General features: G+C 36.3%; 1 protein-coding gene across 1 annotated transcript in view; it reads right to left on the bottom strand.

The window, feature by feature from the left end:
• LOC128794418 (LIM zinc-binding domain-containing Nebulette) overlaps positions 1–18,106 on the bottom strand; it is a 111,150-nt gene that overhangs the window by 92,135 nt on the left and 909 nt on the right. The window contains exon 2 of the mRNA XM_053954250.1: positions 17,763–17,857. Coding sequence (XP_053810225.1) covers positions 17,763–17,857 — 95 coding nt within the window. The remainder of the gene's footprint in view (positions 1–17,762; positions 17,858–18,106) is intronic.

Raw genomic sequence — 18,106 nt, 5'->3', positions numbered from 1 at the left:
TGCCCTACACAAAACCTTCTGTTATATGGCCTCACAGTTTTTTAAATGCTTTAAGTTTTATATTGAAAAGCACAAGAGGTTAAATTCACGTCTCATCATACAAGACTTTCAGTTTGGTTTATATATAAATTCGTTAAAATAATTTGCATTTTTTCATGGGGTTGGGTCTGTGATTAAAGTAGGCTCTAGTATTTTAATAACACTCCATCTGTCCCAGAGGTCCTTGTTTAATTTTTGCTTTCACAGGCATTTTAAACAATTAGCTAGTGTTCTCAATTTCTAAATTCTTCTGTAATGTATTGCAGAGGAGGTAAACAAATCTTGAGCCCTGTTTGCAAAGAAACAAAAGACCTTGAACATTTCAGGAAACCTTAAAATACAGTAATTTTAAGTACTTGAAGACATGCAACACTCAACAGCCAACACTTTTCCAGATACTTCCTTTAGCTGTCAAGAAAGATGTTTTACAAGTCTCATGATGCTTAATCTCTAATATACTTCTCTCTCCCAGGAATGTGAGTGTAACACCATGCATATGAGCCTCTCTCTCACACACACAGTTATTGCTTTATTCCTGATATCAATGCAAGTCTGAGAGAATAGCTGCCATGGTGAAACTGCCGACCAGTGGAGTTATCTGCTAAATCTCAGGATTTCAGATTCACCTAAAAATGCTGTAAAACAGCATTATCCAAAGCTGCCACAAAACTTGGTACAAAGGTGTGAGGTGAGTCACATAAAACACTAGGCCTTACAAAGACACTTATTGTAAGATACATAGTGAAAACAGTAGCTATTAGAAGTGTACACACAGCTGGAATACACACCCATATTGTGCACTTGCTTTCCTTTCAACATCTTTAATTATAAGAATATTGTAGATATCATAAATCAACAAATCCATTTTCCACAGTGTGTTACTAAGCAACTGTAACCAAGACCTTGAGTAAATAAGATTAAAATTCCAAGGTAACGGTTCCCAAATACAACCTCACATTGCACAGCCAAAGAGAGTAGAATGTGTTCATATTAAAGGAAGAACGACTTAGTTTTATGTTTGTTCAAATAGTTTAGATACAAAGAAAATGTAAATCTTTTACATCAGTTGTAGGCATTTCCACCATACAATGAACCCTGCAAAGATCTAACAATCATAGTGCATTTTTCAGACAAAATAACTAAAAATTTTTTCAAATTAATTTCATTATTCATCATATGCACTTCATTTTGCCATTTAACAGTATCCAAACTATACAAAAATATACTACTTTAAATAATCTGTTAATAGTCATTATTACAACTGTTAAGAGAAGATAGCATACTCATGTACACAGTGTGAAAGAAGAATACTGTAATACAATGATTAAATATTTTTTCGTTGCACTTCCAATATGGAAAAAAACTACTTTTTTCCAGTCATAAATACAGCACTTTTCTAATAACTGGCTGCACTTGGCAGGCATGTCTCCATCACTCCAGCATTCAGACATTCTATGGGCTTATCAAGGAACATGAAGAAGCTCAAATTCCAACAGAGAGGACCAGAATACTCTCTAAGCAAAAGAGATTGTTGTAAGCATGTGAAATTTTCCTGCCACTGTCAGTCCTGCCTTCCCATAGAGTTTCAAAATTCAGGTTATCTGACCTCATAATAAATGTGACTAAATATTTAAAAACACATCTCCAACACAGAATCACAGAATGGTTTGGGTTGGAAGGAACCTTAAAGATCATGTAGTTTCAGCCCCCACCCACCACAGACAGGAAGGCCACCCACCAGATCAGGTTGCTGACCCAGTGAGCCTTGATACCCCCAGGGAGTGGGTATCCACATCTATGGACAACTTGTTCCAGTGCCTCACCGCCATGAATAAAGAATTTCACCCGAACATCTAATCTAAATATCTCCTTTAAAACCATTCCCTGTTGTTCTGTCACTATGTATCCATTTAAAAGTCACTTGCACTTTTATTTGTAAATCCCCTTGAAGTACTAGAAGGCCCCAGTGAGGTCACCTCAGAACCTTCTCTTCTCCTGGCTGAATGACCCCAAGTCTCTCAGCGTGACATCATAGGAGATGTGCTCCACCCCTCTGATCATCCTCATGGTCTGCTCTGGACTAGTTCCAACAGGTCCACCTCCTTCTTGTGCTGGGGACCCCAGGGCTGGATGCAGCACTCCAGGTGGGGTGTAGAGAGGGAGAATCAACTCTCTTGACCTGCTAGTCACTCCAATTCTCATGCAGCCCAGGACACAGTTGGCCTGGAGGCTCAGAGACTTGAGTGACATGGGAAGTCAGACGGCTGCCAGCAAGGACTAAGGTCGAGTCATTGACTACCTCAGCCTTCTACATATCCATTGTTGTCAGTTCTCCCTTCTCATTTTTCAGGAGGGGTATACTGTCCTTGCCTTCTCTTTTCTGACTTACAGAATCCCCTCTTGCTATTCTTCACGTCCCTTGCTAAGCCCTGTTACTTCTGTGCCTTGGCTTTCCAGACTCCATCCCCACACAGTCAAACCATACCTCTATACTCTCCACAAGTCACCTGACCTTCTTTCATGAGCTTTGCATTCCCTTCTTACTCCTCAGTGAGAGGAGCAGATCCTTGCTCAGCTGTGCCAGTTTCCAGCCTGCCTTGCCTGATTTCCTACACACTGAGATGGAGAGATCTTGTGCCCTAAAGAAAGTGGTCTTAAAGAGTTGCCAGCTCTGGCCAGTTCCTTTGTCCCTAAGGACAATTTCCCAGGGGATCTCATTCACCAACTCCTTCAACAACTGGAAGTTCACTCTTTCAAAATTCAGGATCATGACTTTGCTCCTTGTGATCCCAGACTCATCAGGATAAGGTCCAGGCTGTGTTAACTCAATCTTAAGGGACAAACACCCTTATTTTACTACTGGCTCATAAGCCATCCCTAGAACAAGAGCAGAAATCAGCTGCAATGGAGACACAATCTTCCTGGAGATACTTTGTTGCTTGTTCAGCCCAGTTCTCAGGAACTCAGGAATACCACAAGCCCCTTCTGCTCCAAGCACATGTTCCACTTAATTAACCTTGCCTCATTTTACACATATATGCATCTTCGCAGAGTCTTTTCTTTAAACCGTCTTTAAAAAAAAAGTGCACTGCATATACACACCACCTGCTGGGGAGAAGATGAGAGAACAAACGTGACATATTAATCACAATGCTTAATGCACTCCTGGCAGGCTCTCTGCTACCAGAGCAAGAAGAATAATTTAACAAACTGTGTGGATGGAACAGAAAGGAAAACTTGCCAGCTTTTTATACTCGTGGCTTTTAAGTTCTTCTGCCTCTTTTAAACATTTAAAGAACATATAATATGTGTAGAGCCCTTTATATTCTAAATTCTCCGGCAGTGACAACTTTGTCCATACCCCAGCCTTGCTGGAATGGCACATTCTCTACTTCCCCATTCATCTTTCACCAAGAGTGCACTTTAATTTACCACTGCTCTGTGCCAGTGGTACTACACAGTAAGTACTTCTCTCCCCACTGCTCTACATATTTCTTGTCCTACAGAAATGGTTATGAGTCATAATATTTTAAGTCAGTCAAAATATAAATTAACAACAAAATCAACCACACTAATGTGTGCATCTTCTTGTAAAGTCAATAAAAGCTGCTCTGCTTACAACACAAATGAAATCAAACCACAAGATATTCCATTGAGCACATCACTCCTGCTGGGAAAAGGGTGACAAATTGAACACTCAAAAATGTACAAAAGGCTGTATTTCTTAATTCCCCCCATTAAGAAAAGAATGTAGAGTAGTTAGTGGCCTACTTCAATTAATTTTTTCAATTACTTTTCAGAGGCTTCATCTACACTTCTGTTTTCCAGTAATGTTTAGGAGATAGAAGCAACAGTTCTGAGATGACTTGTTGCAACCACATCCAAAAAGTACCTTTAACATTTAAAAGGTCCCCTTCAATACAGTGTCTGAAAAAAACTACCACCATACGGTAAAAGCTACCATTCACGTGGTATTTTTGAGTATTTAACTCTTTTAAACTTCCTTCAATAGTCTACACTTATGGCAAGGCTGTTTCAGTTATTTGTCTTCACTTTTACTAGTCAGTCCTCAAAACAATGTTCCAGGACATGAAGAATTCCAGCCCCCCCTCAGAGACATGCATTGTTTTACAATACACTGGCCCATCAGCTTTACATAACTAACATCCCCTGGGTAAAAAAGTATTCAACTACAACAATAACAGGCACTCTGCAAACAAACTATATAATGGAAGATAGTATTCTTCAAGTATTTAATTTTTAAAATGACAGTAGAAATGACATTCTGATTCTGCAGGATCTTTTCCTTTTGAGTGTTCCAGTGCAGTCCTATTTTAAGGTGTGATTTTCTGGGGGAACTACAAATAACCATTCTCACAAGTTACACTGGGACAGAAAAAAATCTGTTACTGTTAAATTGTCTCATTGAACTAAACTGTCCAAAAGAAAAATCGCAAGCAATACATATACTGAAATGACCAATGTAGCTCCTTCCAGAATAAGTACATTTGAACTAATATGCAAAAAAGATGGGAAAACAACACAATTTATTGATTTTTGCTTTGCACTTACAGTTGTACTTTTTCAAATCCACAATTTTTTAAAAATTGGTTCATGTGAAAGTAGGCATGCATACAGTTGGGATAAAAAGTAAAAGAATCATTTTAACCTTAACTTTCACAGTTCCTATGCAGTTATGTTGCATAGGAATATGTAAAACCAGTAAAGACATTACTGGTCATGTTACAGTAATAACAACGAAGCACCAAGGACATAAATATAAAATAAACACAACTGTAACAGTCTACACTAAAGCTGTCAATAAACTAGTCAAAACAGTTGTTCTTCTTGTTGTTCTTGTTGTATATAAGGAACATAGATGTTTCTGGTAACATAACAAAATTTTAAATTAATCTCTATCTTGGGTAATAAAAAAAAAACTGTGCAAATAAGAGAGTTCCTCTTTTAAAGATTTCTCTCAAAAACACATAGCAAAAGAAGCATCATTCACAGAACAAAAGAATGTTTTTCTTCAATTTTAAATACTTTGTTTACGTCTCCTATCTAGCAATATATTCATCATACATGTGAGTACAGAAGACATCGAGTTCCAAATGTCACTTGGTTTATAAGACAAATATGATTTTGCACCTCCAGAGCAAGACTAAAAACTTTGGCAGATACACCATCAGTTTTAGAGCTTGAGACAAAACCTTCCAGAACAATCATACAGGAAACACAATCCACAGAAGATAAGGAATTAAATTCAAAATAAGTTAGATCTATACTGGAAGACTTTGTAAGCATCTTAACACTCTTGGGATTGTTTGGATGACTCATTACTACTTTCCAGGGCAATATTCAACACACATGTTGTGGACAGCCTTTCTAACATACTACTTGATGAGTTAAAGTAATGGGGCAGAACCCAAAATATTAATTCAAGTCCATATAAAAAAGAAACAACACATTTATTAATAAAGCCCAAATAAAACTAAAAAAACACACGCTTAAGAAGAAGAAAATTAAAAACTGAGACTAAAACAGCTATAAAGTCTGTGTGTTACAGTGTTCCACACGGCCATCACTACTACAAACTTCTTTTTAACTCTCTCCCACACCTCAGGAAGTAGCAGTTTCTCACATCCAGCTGCATGAATACACACACCATTCTTAGTATCATGTATGATTGAGAAACTACTTTGGGGTTTTTTTGAAAAGAATGTGATCCAGCTTTTCTCCAAAAGGACCATTTTCTCTAAAAACTACTACTCTTCACAAGCTCTAGGGAAGAACCCCAACTATATTACAACTCCAGCTCTTGAAAACAACGTATTTTATCTGCTTCCACATTCATAGGTTCTTATTTGTAAATTGTCATCATAGCACTAAATGTAAAAATATAATTAATATATGAAAATATTGAAATATTGTCCATATTAATTACACAGTAGCTGTTCTGGCAAAATACACGTAAGCAAAATAAGCTTAACTGCCAAAACCAAATACTTGTCCCTGAAAGCATTCTACTACTATAAAACCAACAAAGATACCACATAGATTTTTACAGGGGGAAAAAAATTGTTCAAACTGGCAAATTCATGCAAAACATCTCCTAGTAAAAAATTGTTCCACTGGAAAAAGATTTAACAGGTACAAAATTAATTAGTAATAATTATTACTATGAAACATTAATCTACTAGACTGTTAGCTTTAAAGATCTGTTACAAGTCTGTTCCTGAACATCCAGTTCCAATTTCTTTGGTATAAGCTGTTATAGTTACTATTAACTGTATGTGCTAGTTATCTGTTGTCCCAGTTGTGAAGCAATGCCTTGGTAACAGTCTTTCTGTGGATACACATCAAAGAGACCCTTAAACATTTACACAGCACACCCAAGATGTGTGCAAACAGTGCAAGTAGGGAGATACACCTGTCCCACACCAGGGGCAGTGCTCACAGCGCATCAGATGCCAAATTACTGACACACCTGAGTGTGTCAGTATGAGCATGTTCTGAGTGGAGGTGACAAACCTACTGGAGAGATCTGACACCAATCAGCCAGGTGGCTTTGCCAAAGCACAAAGAAAAATGGCAGAAGAAAACAGAAGTGGCCTGCTTTTCCTCACCAAACTAATTCTGTCAGAGCCTATGCCCCCTCAGAACAAAAGTGACAGGATGGAGGCTACAAAAAATGGGGAGCTGCCATTTTCCTCAGGGTGAAATAAGTAATTAGAGAAAAACAATATTTTTTACCCTTCAACTTTCCTTCAACTTCTAAAAGCCCATTACAGTCTCCTCCTCATCCACATCCAGCCTAACAAGCTTAAATTTTCCTTTTAATATATTGCATACACAGTGTTATTCTGCATAAGAGACATAATCTGTCATTGCCTTTTGGGCAGTAAGAGAGACTCCTGCTGCTGACCCAAATGAGGCTTGAAACAGCAGCAGTAGCATGGTCATGAAAGTTAAGCATTTAATCAGTGTAAGAAATTGAATGCTGTTCTTTCAAGTCTCAGCACCACAAAGACAGGAGTCATCCTGAAAGCTCTTTAACAAAGGAATAAATACACAGCTTGATCAGACTGTATTCAGACTTCAAATTGTTTTTCCAAACTTCCTGAAGTAACTAGTGGAGAAAACAATTATTTATAAATAGGGCTACATTTTTCAAGTTTTACAAAAATATCCATAGGTACTGAAGCACCTTGGTAGCCTACAGAACCAAATGTCTTTGTAGATCTCTTATATTTCAAGACAAATTCCAAAAATAAATCTTTGGCTATGCTAAATTGCTCATCATTAATAAGTGCAAAACATCAACAGCAGCAATCTAAATTATCACTGCTCAGAATAACCATCTTCATCTCAATGGAAAAAAAAATGTTTACAATCTACCCTTGCTAAATCAGACTACCAAAAAAACTAACCATATGCCATTTTCATTTTCACATGATTCTCACTGCACTTCATAGTTTCCCCTCAAGATTTTCATCTTTCTAGGGGTACTATTTGTACAGAAATATTTTTCAGGGGGCATAAAACTAAGAAACTATATTTTTTCCCAATTGTCATGATATTTCTCATTAGTTCCAAACTTTATAACAATCACTTCACTGCATGTTCCTCAAAGCCGGATGAAGTCATCAGTGCCTGCAGTGGCAATAAGCCGAGTCATATTTCATATAAGAGTATCTCCTATTCTGAATATTCATTTATCATTAAAATAATGATAGAATTAAAGGAACTCAGACTGACCAAATAGTCTGCAAGAACTGAGACCTGACTGTGTGGTGAAGCATGGCATGGAGTAGACTGACCATTAACTCAATCCAAGCTCATCTACATGGTCTTCCTTTTTATCCTTCCAGCTTCTTCCATTCTTGTTAATATGGATTTCCAACATTTCTGACACAACTATAATAGAAGCAACAAAGCAGTATCAGTAGTGAGGTATCTGGAAAGGTCTGTTTAATCTCCATTTTGATCTTCAGATCAAAATAATCCAAAACCTCTTGACAGGATTCATGATAATAGCAGCCCATTCCTAATCAAACACTCAAAAGTGCAACTATCTCAGAAAGCTTGCTATTGCTAAACTGAAAAGTTCAATCAATATTTTTATAAATTATTTGTCTTTCCCATCTATCCTTGTTTTCTCTGGATGCATCCTCTTCTTTTCACATAGTGTAAGCAGACACCACTGTTAAATGAGATAAATTCTGGGGAAATTACTAGAGGTGTCGTATCTCAGACAATATTATTCTTCTAAATATGTATTTTGATACATTTTTTCTTCCAGACTGGTTTTACCTTTCTCCATTACTCCTAACACTTTCATGCTAATGAGACAGTGTTTTAACAATATGCTAATAACTGTTCTAACAAGTGTCATCTCTTTTTTAATCACCTGATAAATTCCTACCAACTACTTCAAAATATACTACTACTTCAGACCTTCCTACGTCAACTACTTCAGACCTTCCTATGTTACAGCTCCAAGCCATCTAAGAAGCTTTGCTTTTCAACATCTATATTTCCAGGCAGGTTCTTTAAAACATGTATTGGCACCTCCCTTACAGGAGCAGCACACCAAGCATGCTGCCAGTTCTAACAGTGTTAATCATCTCCTGATCAAACACTTATTGAGCACTTCCACTGCTAGAAGTCCTCATACTGGTCCCTTTTCTTTTTGTATGACTGAGCAAATCCAGTCAGAAATGTCTTCCCTTCTGCATTTGCAGATACACACAACCAATACTATGCAATATAACATCCTACTGTGTTGAATGTGTGCCACTCTACACTGTTCAGCAGAAATAGTCCATGCTTTTTTATTCAGTCAATTTATTTCTTCTTGCCACTTTTCCCCTCCACAAACTTAGTCACTTCCATTTTAATTAAGTCTGAAATCAGCATCTTTTTTCTTTAAATTTTTCCCTAAGTGTTTCTATATATAGTTTTCTCATGTCAAAAGGAATTGCATTACAAGTATTGAATTCTTCCAGAGTAAAACTGGAACAGAACAAAACAAAAACAGCTATTACCACTTAGTTTGCCAGGTTAAAAAAAATACCAGAGGTATAACTGAATTAAAATGCAGTACAACTTTATTTTTAAATCTGTGAAATTTGCCTTACACCAATATACCTGCATGAAAAAAACCTGCCATTTAGAGAGGAAGAACATGATGGACTACCTCAACACATTTTCTCTCCTAAGAGGGGAAAAAACATAGTGTGAATTTTTGAAACTGTGAAGCATGAAAGGAAATTTGTCCAGTATCCATATTTAGAAATCCTCTGTAAAGAGTAACTATGCACTTCCCAGAAAAGCCTTTGCAATATATGCTTAAATAACAACTGGCCAAATTACAATTAGTTTTTCATTTTTAAGCTGCTGTAGTCTCCTCTCAAATGTGACACTGATGGCACATTTTTGTGCCCTCCTCATACTAAGATGTGATCGGATCAGTTACCACTACAAAATTGCAGCACAACCAAGAACAGAAGTTTTTGGAGAAGGAAAACAGGAGACATGGGGAGGAGGAAATACAAGAGACTAAAAATTCTGCACTACTTATCAGCCAGACTTTTGCCCCTAGTACAGATGAAAATTAGAGAGGCAACATGAAGAGAAATCAAGGGAAAATAGCTTGGCCAACTCTGATGTAACATCTACTCCAACATCAGAAGAGAGAGGGAGGCAGAGAGAGAAGAAATTTATTGATCTGCAAATTAAGCGGAATTAATTGCAGGGTTTTTGTTTTCCAAAAAGCTGCAATATGAGATGGCACAACTGAAGGCAGCATGAACTGGCTGGTGTTAGTTATAACAAGAGACCAGTTATTCAACAAATACTTTGCCCACCTCTTCTCAGGGCAAACTTTTCCCTTGTGAGTCCTGCCCTACTGTCTCCTTGTCAAGGGACTTCAACATGACACAGCCAAACACTGCCCTCAGTGTAACTTCCACAATCCCTAGATTTAGTAAGTTTCTATAAGCACACCACAATATTCAAAATTATTAAAATAAAATAAAAATAATAGACTACTCAGCCAAGATAGTTTATTGTCTGGATAATTACAGTAAGCTTTCACTGACATTGTATGTAAACAGCAACACATGCTGCTTGACACTGAGCTGACTGACATGATGCTGTCTTTCTCAACTGGCAATCACCAGCCCTAAAAAATTCAAAATTGTATGAAAGATTGCAACATACACTTATTTTTCTTCAAGCTTTATAAAGTAGAGAGAGCATTTCAGGACAGCAGGTTTATTTGCTACCAACAGCAACATTAGCAGAGTGGCACAGAACTTCAAATTCAGCCAAGTGAAAATACTTAAGTTCTTTGGCAAATATGATGGGAATTTTTGTGGTTTAGAACATTTAAACCCCCAAACAGTTAAACCACAAAGCTGTTATCAAACCATACCATCAAGACTTCGCAGGCTTGTTACAACTGGTTCCAAAACTCAAGCCACACAACGAAAAGAAGCAAATTATGTGGAATCACAAAATTTCATGTATGGTTCTTGTTCTGTTGCCTTAATATTTTAATAAATATAATGAAACATGTCTTTTAGGACTGAGTACAGAAAGCAACAGTAAGAAAACTGAAGATTATCTTTAAGCATCAACAGTTGCTAAAAGACTAGCAAGCAAAGAAAAACTCTCTTACTGAAACTGTCTCAATACTCACAATCCCCTGAGAATAAGTTTAGTATATTTTTTGACTAAAAGTACTGAGGATATGCATATGTTCTTCCTTGGAGAAATTATCTGCAATCTACAATGACCAATTATTATAGATATTTAAAACACAAATTTACTTGAGCCAAGACAACAACAGGCAACAGGTCAGGATTCCACACAGCAAAGTTCTCTATGCTTAGTGCAGTCTTCAATCAAATAAAATTCAATAAAATTAAATGTATTCTATTCATCTGTGTATTTTCTATTTACTTGTCCCAGCAACACCCTAAGTAATACTAAATTGTAATTGTGCTTTGGAGCAACAGCAGGGGCAACAACAACATTTTATCTACAGGTAAAATATTAAAACATTAATTCCAAACATAGACTCTATATTCACATCAGGAATCAGGAGACATGATAGAACTGGCTTGATGAAATCTGAGAATTCACCTGCTCTGAGAGAAAAGGTAACAATTCATCTCCCTTGGGGTCAGTTTTCTACTCCACTTGGACCAGCAGGGAAACAGGCTGGCTGCACTAAGCTCTAGGTCACCATGGTGCTCTCCACACCTTGCCACAATGAAAACCAAGGGACCTGCTGGAGCTGAGAGTCCTCTCCCTGCACGCCCACCATGCAATTCATATATGCAGATCTTGACCGAACGTGAAATCAGGACATGGCCAATTAAACATGTTGAAACAGAACCCAAGAAATGGGTTTCTATCCCATTAATCAGATGCAGTCATAGCAATAAAAAACAGCCCAACTCTTCCCAAGATCTGAGTGTCAGTGATGATTATTCTTTAGTAATTCCTTTGCAACTAACCACCATCTGCCTTATGCACATTATTCAGCAACTCTGACAAAGTGTTCTTATGTGCCTTTTTGGAACAGTTTAAATATATGCATCAAACATCTTAAAGAGACTTAAATATATTTTGTCTAAGAAGCTCCTTCAATTGTTCTAGCAAATAGGCTCAGCTTTACCTTACATTATTGGATATCACCAGTAGTAATTTGGACTGAATACTAAATTATCCAAAAAAGATAACACAGAACTGAGCAGCAGGAATGTATGTTTCTTCTAACTATAGCTGTCCCTTATATTTAAGCAGAGTCTGCATAAATATCCATGATTATGCTATTTAACAATTTTACTTTCTCTCACACAGAACTCAATGCTTGATCTAGCACTCCATGAATAGGTAGAGAAGATAAAGTAGTTCTCTTATTGATCACTGCTCACTACAGAAGGGAAGGCTGCATCAGACCACGGTGGTACATACTGCTCCCAATACCCTTCCAGGCCTTCAGGTAGCAATCTGGGTGATGAAATAAAGATTATACTTATTAAATTTGCGATGTGCTTCCAGGCTTTCTGGTGGGAGGGTTGACAGGTTGATAGGAGGGGGCTGTAAGCACATTAGAGAACAAAATTAGAATATAAAATGAACTTGACAAATTGGAGAAGCAGCCTAGGGAAAAAAAGGAGATTTAGCTCAATGAGAACCAAGTGGAAGATTCTGTGTTTAGCCAAGAACAATTAACTGCTCAGATAATGGATAATAGCCACTGCTGAGGTTGCAATTCTGCATAAAAACATAGCCCACGAAAATCCAAATATAATTTAACAATAGTTCAGGTTTTACAACAGAAAAAAAAAAGACAAAGACTGTACTGGGATTTAGGAGAAAAATTATGAACAAGTACTCTTATTGTAGTACCAGCCCTGGTAATGTCCCATTGGGCACTGAAATAAGATAGATACACTTTGGAAATAATTGAAGGTAAAGAAACAAGATTTAATACAAAATACAATCCATCAGGATGAGGATAGAGTTAGAACTGTTTTGTTTAAAGAAAAGATTGCTGAGGAGAGACAAATGTTTTTAAATACTGGAGTTCATACTCATACAATGCTGAACAAGAAGTAATGGACTTCAAATATATAAGTGTAATTGGCTCTGAGCTGAGAGCCTTACCAGCTGTCTTTCTAGCAATTCTGTTATTTCCATTACCCATTTAATACTACATTTTAACAGGAAAGTCTTCAATACACAAAGCTAATAAAGTGATAAAGTGCTTTGCTTTCTTCGAAGGTTTGCAAGGGAGTTTATGGGTTGTTCCTTTTCCAGATAAGATGAAGAATTTGGAAAGCCTGTTTATTCCGTGCACTCTCTTTACTGCAACTCTTAGAAGTTGCCCCATTAGATTTCAGACTTATGCTCTCTGCTTCTTACATAAATTTCTTTCTTCCTGACATGTTTAAATTGAGAAATAACCACCTGCTGAAATCAATACTGAAAACTAAGATAATGCTAGCTATTTTTAGTAAGAATAATATCATCACACTCCTAGTCATCATCTTGAAATTTTCTCACTGGTAGACAAAAAAAGAAATAAAAAACACTCATGTTTCAGAGCTAAAATCAAAGTTCTACATGTAAGTTCACCTTTCAAGACAATGGATTCCACTTAATGACCACATTCATCCACTGATTAAAAGCAACTGCTTCCATTTTCCAGACCATGTGACTCTCCAGAATGCTGTACCATGTTCTTATCATTTCCAAGCTGATATAAAATCACTTTTACATTTTTTTACCCCTCCTTTAGAGTATCCTAAATTGTAGGGTTTGACTGCACTTGCACGTTTTAACTGTAGTACTTCTAACAACATCACAATATTTCAATTGTATTTGAATATCTATTTCCTACTGGCACCAGTTACAAAGAAATTAAATCTAGGGAAAAAAAATAAAAGTGATTATGAGTTTTTCTTCACATCAGTAATCCACACTAAGACTGATGACAGCTGATTTAAATTTTAAGTTATGTAATCATTCCATATGGTGGCCATCATATATAAAAACTTGAATGAAACTATGCTGTGCGCAGGCAATTAGCAAAATTTTAGATACTAAGTATTTAAAAGAATTTATTGCAATAGTGAGGTTGTTTTGGCAAGAGGGTATATCAGATTTATGGAACTTGAAGCTATGAGGGTTGCAGAAATTAAAAAGTATGTCTCTGTTGGATGTCCTCACACACAGGGAAGCCTGTCTGCATCAGCAGGTAAAGGTAATGCAGAGAGCATATTCCAAAAATATGCATTTCAGCTTCTACATTTTGCATAAAAAGTAGTCTTGTGTTTTGGTCTAGTGAATCTGACAAAAGGAGAATTTATATAAACATCCGTAAGAATAAGTTACCATATAATCATCCTACATGATTCAATCACTTAACAAGCTTGAGAACACAAATGGTAAGTTGCCAAAACGCCATTCCTTTCCTTGCTTCATCTTGGTTATTTGCAGCTGGAAAGGATCAGCTCTGAGTTTGCAAAAGACAGTAATATCAACTTTTCTCCTTGACATTCCCATATATTAAACAAATATTTAATATAATCTATCTGCAGATATTAAGGTGGAATAGGGATTCAGATCTGCATCAAAGAATGATTCATTCACCTGCTTCAGTCAATGCACAGCACCTGGCTGAACTGCAAAATTGTCTAAGCCCTTGGTTTCATCAACATTATTTCACAAATCAGGCTGCAATGCAGAAACATGGCATATCTAAATCAGACTGCAAATAAAAGGCAAGACTAAAGTCGTTAAGGCAAACCCAGCAGTGCCCATGTGCTGTGAATCTACAAGCCTCAAGATGTTGAGTATGAGGCCTTCCAGATGAAATGTGAATGCAAGTGAAGTGAGAAACACAATACTGTAAGTTATTACAGCACTGTACTGCTCAGAGCTCCCAGCTGAGATAAAAGTATGATACCATAAGCACTACACAAACAAGCCAAAGTAACTATCTTGACTCAAACAGTTCACAAACTACGTAAATAATAAAGAGAGGGAGGGGAGAACAAAGTTGTTCAAGCTTTTCTTTGCAAGAGAACTGAAGGGTTTAAAGGAGAATGAAAATTCCAGGATCCAAAGATGATTCTTTTCAAAGCCATACTGTACACATACACACAGAGACAAAGTTTTCCCTTTATCCTTGCTGTAAAATTTTACATAGATCTACAACTTACAGAAGCTATGTCAGTAGCCCAGTCATTACTTTTGGTATCAGTGTCTCTTTATCACAAGGAAGGTATACAATCATTTAGATGGAAATGTGGCAAAATGTCCAACAAAAAAACTTGCCTTTAAAAAAAGCAGGATCCTGCATTTACAAATATTTCTGCCCTTTTCTAATGGTCGTTGAATTAAAGTACTTTGCAATATATTCCTTCGTGTCCTTGCTAGTTCCTGTTATTATGTCTGACTTGACTCTCCACCAAAAATATAGTTTGAACAATCACAGATGAGCATTCTGTTACATTAACACAAAATCAATTATGTTTTACAATTAAATATTTTCTGATCTTTACCAGTAAAGTAACACAATTAATTCATTTCAGACCCTGAATAAACAAAAGAATGGATGATTTTAAGACCGAAGGTCAAAATATATTCACTAAATTTATCTGACCTGTGAATTATCAAAGCACATACAGATATTATTAAGGATACATACTTTCCAACTTGCCCTGATGAAAAACTAATTATGGCTTTCAAACCTGTTGAACAACTTCATGGCATTCCTCTCCCATTCAAATTAGTGCATACTTCTTCACTTTTATCTACAAATTGCACTCTTATCAATGGATGGCCTTAATAAACAGTTTAGTAGTAATTACTCTTTGTCAAGTGTTTGTAGGTGTTTGTATGAGTAAATTTACATTCTTTTCTTTGCAGATTTTATGATCAAGCAGCATTTAACATAAAAATGGATTTGCTTCTTACTAATAAAAACAGAATAAGACACATCATAATTTGAAATACTGTAATGGTGTCTGCCTTGCAAATTAGTCACCTTTGAGATGCAAAGATTCTTTCAAAATTTAAACCAACTGTACTTTCAAAACACAGTTTTGCAAAAAACATCTTAGATGTCCTTTGAAGAATATTAAGGTTTGTTGAAACCACAAAGCATACCCTAGTCTTCCCTTCATGGTTCCGCAGAACACTTGAAATTATTTACATTATATGATTAAGGTTTCTCATTAAAAAAGGGGGGGGGGCATAAAACCCCACCAAATTTAAGTTTACTAAAAGTTAAGAACAAAATGCACTTTGTTGATATTAAACATTCTATTTTGTCTCTCTTTTAATGGAAAAAAATCCCCCATTTTTTAAATGGTTTTACATTGTTACTTCCCATTTCATACATCAGGTTTGAAAGACCTTTCAAAAGTAGAGATTATTTTTTCAAGGCTCACTCTCAGAAAGCTCATTAAAGCAACTGCCAGGAAGAATAGCACCTGAATGGTACATAACAGATCCATCCATCATCCGTACTCCCCCTCATCCATCAACAGAAGGACACACCACAAGTCATAACTGCATATATGAAAAACTCTCCGGCAACAAAGTTAAATGTGCACAGCCTGGAAACTCCCATGTATCAGCATGGAGGAGATTTTATAAACAAACAATCTTATTAAGAACAAGTAAGTTCCCAATTAGATGAGAAAGATCAAGCAACCAAAGTATCATCACTGATAAATTTAACTGCCAAAATATAGGTAAAAGGCACCTATCAGAGTTATAATTACTATGGATGTAAGCCTGTACTTGAACTCAAACAGTACCAGATGCAGGGTCCCATCCAGGGCCAGTACCCGAGGTTAGTCTCAGCTTGTAGCATTCCACCTGTTGGATCATGACTCCCTTCCTACAGGGCTCTCTCCAGCCTGTGACACTGGCAACAGACCACACTGTTAGGAGAGGTCTAATGTCACCCTCACACACTGTGTGGAGCACTGTAGGAAAGCTAGGAAGTTACATATGTAACTCCATATGCTCCTAAAGCAATCTAAGTACAACTGTGCAGACTGAAACAGGTGTTTCAAGTTTTGGCAGTACAGCAGATTTATAACACAATTTGTATTTTAGACACTGACTGGATTCAATTTTAGCCTGAAAGAAATAACCATGTACTGTTAAACTTTTCTGTTATGGCCAGCCATAGACTGTGTACCTCAACAGCAAACAAATATTTTAAGTACAGGATAATATTTCTAAAGAAAAATAAAACATGTCCAGATCTTCAAAACTCTGTCTCTTAAAACATGTTTTAAGTACATAAAGGTGAAAACAACAACAATATACAAGTTATATATAAAATCACATTTTAATCCAAAATCTTAAGAGATATCCTTCTAAAGCAGCATATTATAATGGTTTCTAAAGATTAAAACACACTGAAATGCAATTAGGAAATTTTTGAAGCATGGTACAAATGACAATAAGCAACTTTTTTTCTCCATATATCAAATGCTCTTCTGCAGTATTTGCAAGCCAAATATCAAAGCACACTTCAAAATCCCCACAGCAATAATTCTAAAAGTTGAATGCAACATGAGTATACTAGATTATAATCAAACCAAAATTAACACATTTTCTTAATCAAAATCTAAGAGAATAGCAAAATAATATGAAGCAGTAGAAGCAAGAATTTTGTAAATATCTAGTTTAGAAATATGAGATATGTGGAAAAACTAACAATTTTTAAAATAGGCTGTCATTATTTTTAACAGGGTATTGTCTCTGTAAACTGCACAACCGAGAAGCACTTTGTTTTCTTATTACAAAATGCTGATCAGGTCCATAACCCTGAATAGAGAGCTGCATAATGGACAACTGTAATCCAGCATTGCCAATAATGAATGTAGCAGGAGTCAGTACTAGATAAAACACTTTCTGGGAGAAAAAAAAAAAAACCTGTATCCTCAGATCAGATATGAAAACACCGCCTAAACACATCATAATCAAATAGTTTCATCTTCTATCTCACCAATGCAAGTAGAATACCCCATCTGAAAAGACACTGAACTGCTCTAGACTGCACTGCTCTCTCTAGATTAAGTTTTTACAGCATGACAGTACCTATTTGACAATATCCACAGCCAGGTTTTCTTTTCATGTGCATTTCTGCAAGACTTGACATTTACAATACTTACGCATTGCAATAAGGTTTCTTTTCATATCCTTTGTAGTTATTCATGTTCAGAGCCATTTTGCAAACTTCACAGTGGAAACATCCTTTATGCCAGTACTGTAAATAAATGTAAAGTAGAATTATTTATGGTACTGATATTTTGAAAGCAGTGTTAAGTTACGGTAAACATAAAAACACAATTACTTGTCAATATTTTGGCCATGAATTATAGGTCTCTTAACTAAATCAAAATAATTATTTTCACATGAAACCAAAGGTACTTCTGAAACACTCTCAGAAATGTAAATTCTCTGCTAAGATGAATGCCAAGATCCCTGCATGCTGACCTTGCCAGGATAATTTTAA

This window comes from Vidua chalybeata, chromosome 1 (assembly GCF_026979565.1).
Source record: "Vidua chalybeata isolate OUT-0048 chromosome 1, bVidCha1 merged haplotype, whole genome shotgun sequence".
In the NCBI taxonomy this organism is placed as follows: Eukaryota; Metazoa; Chordata; class Aves; order Passeriformes; family Viduidae; genus Vidua; species Vidua chalybeata.
This window is presented reverse-complemented; position numbering and strand designations above follow the sequence as displayed.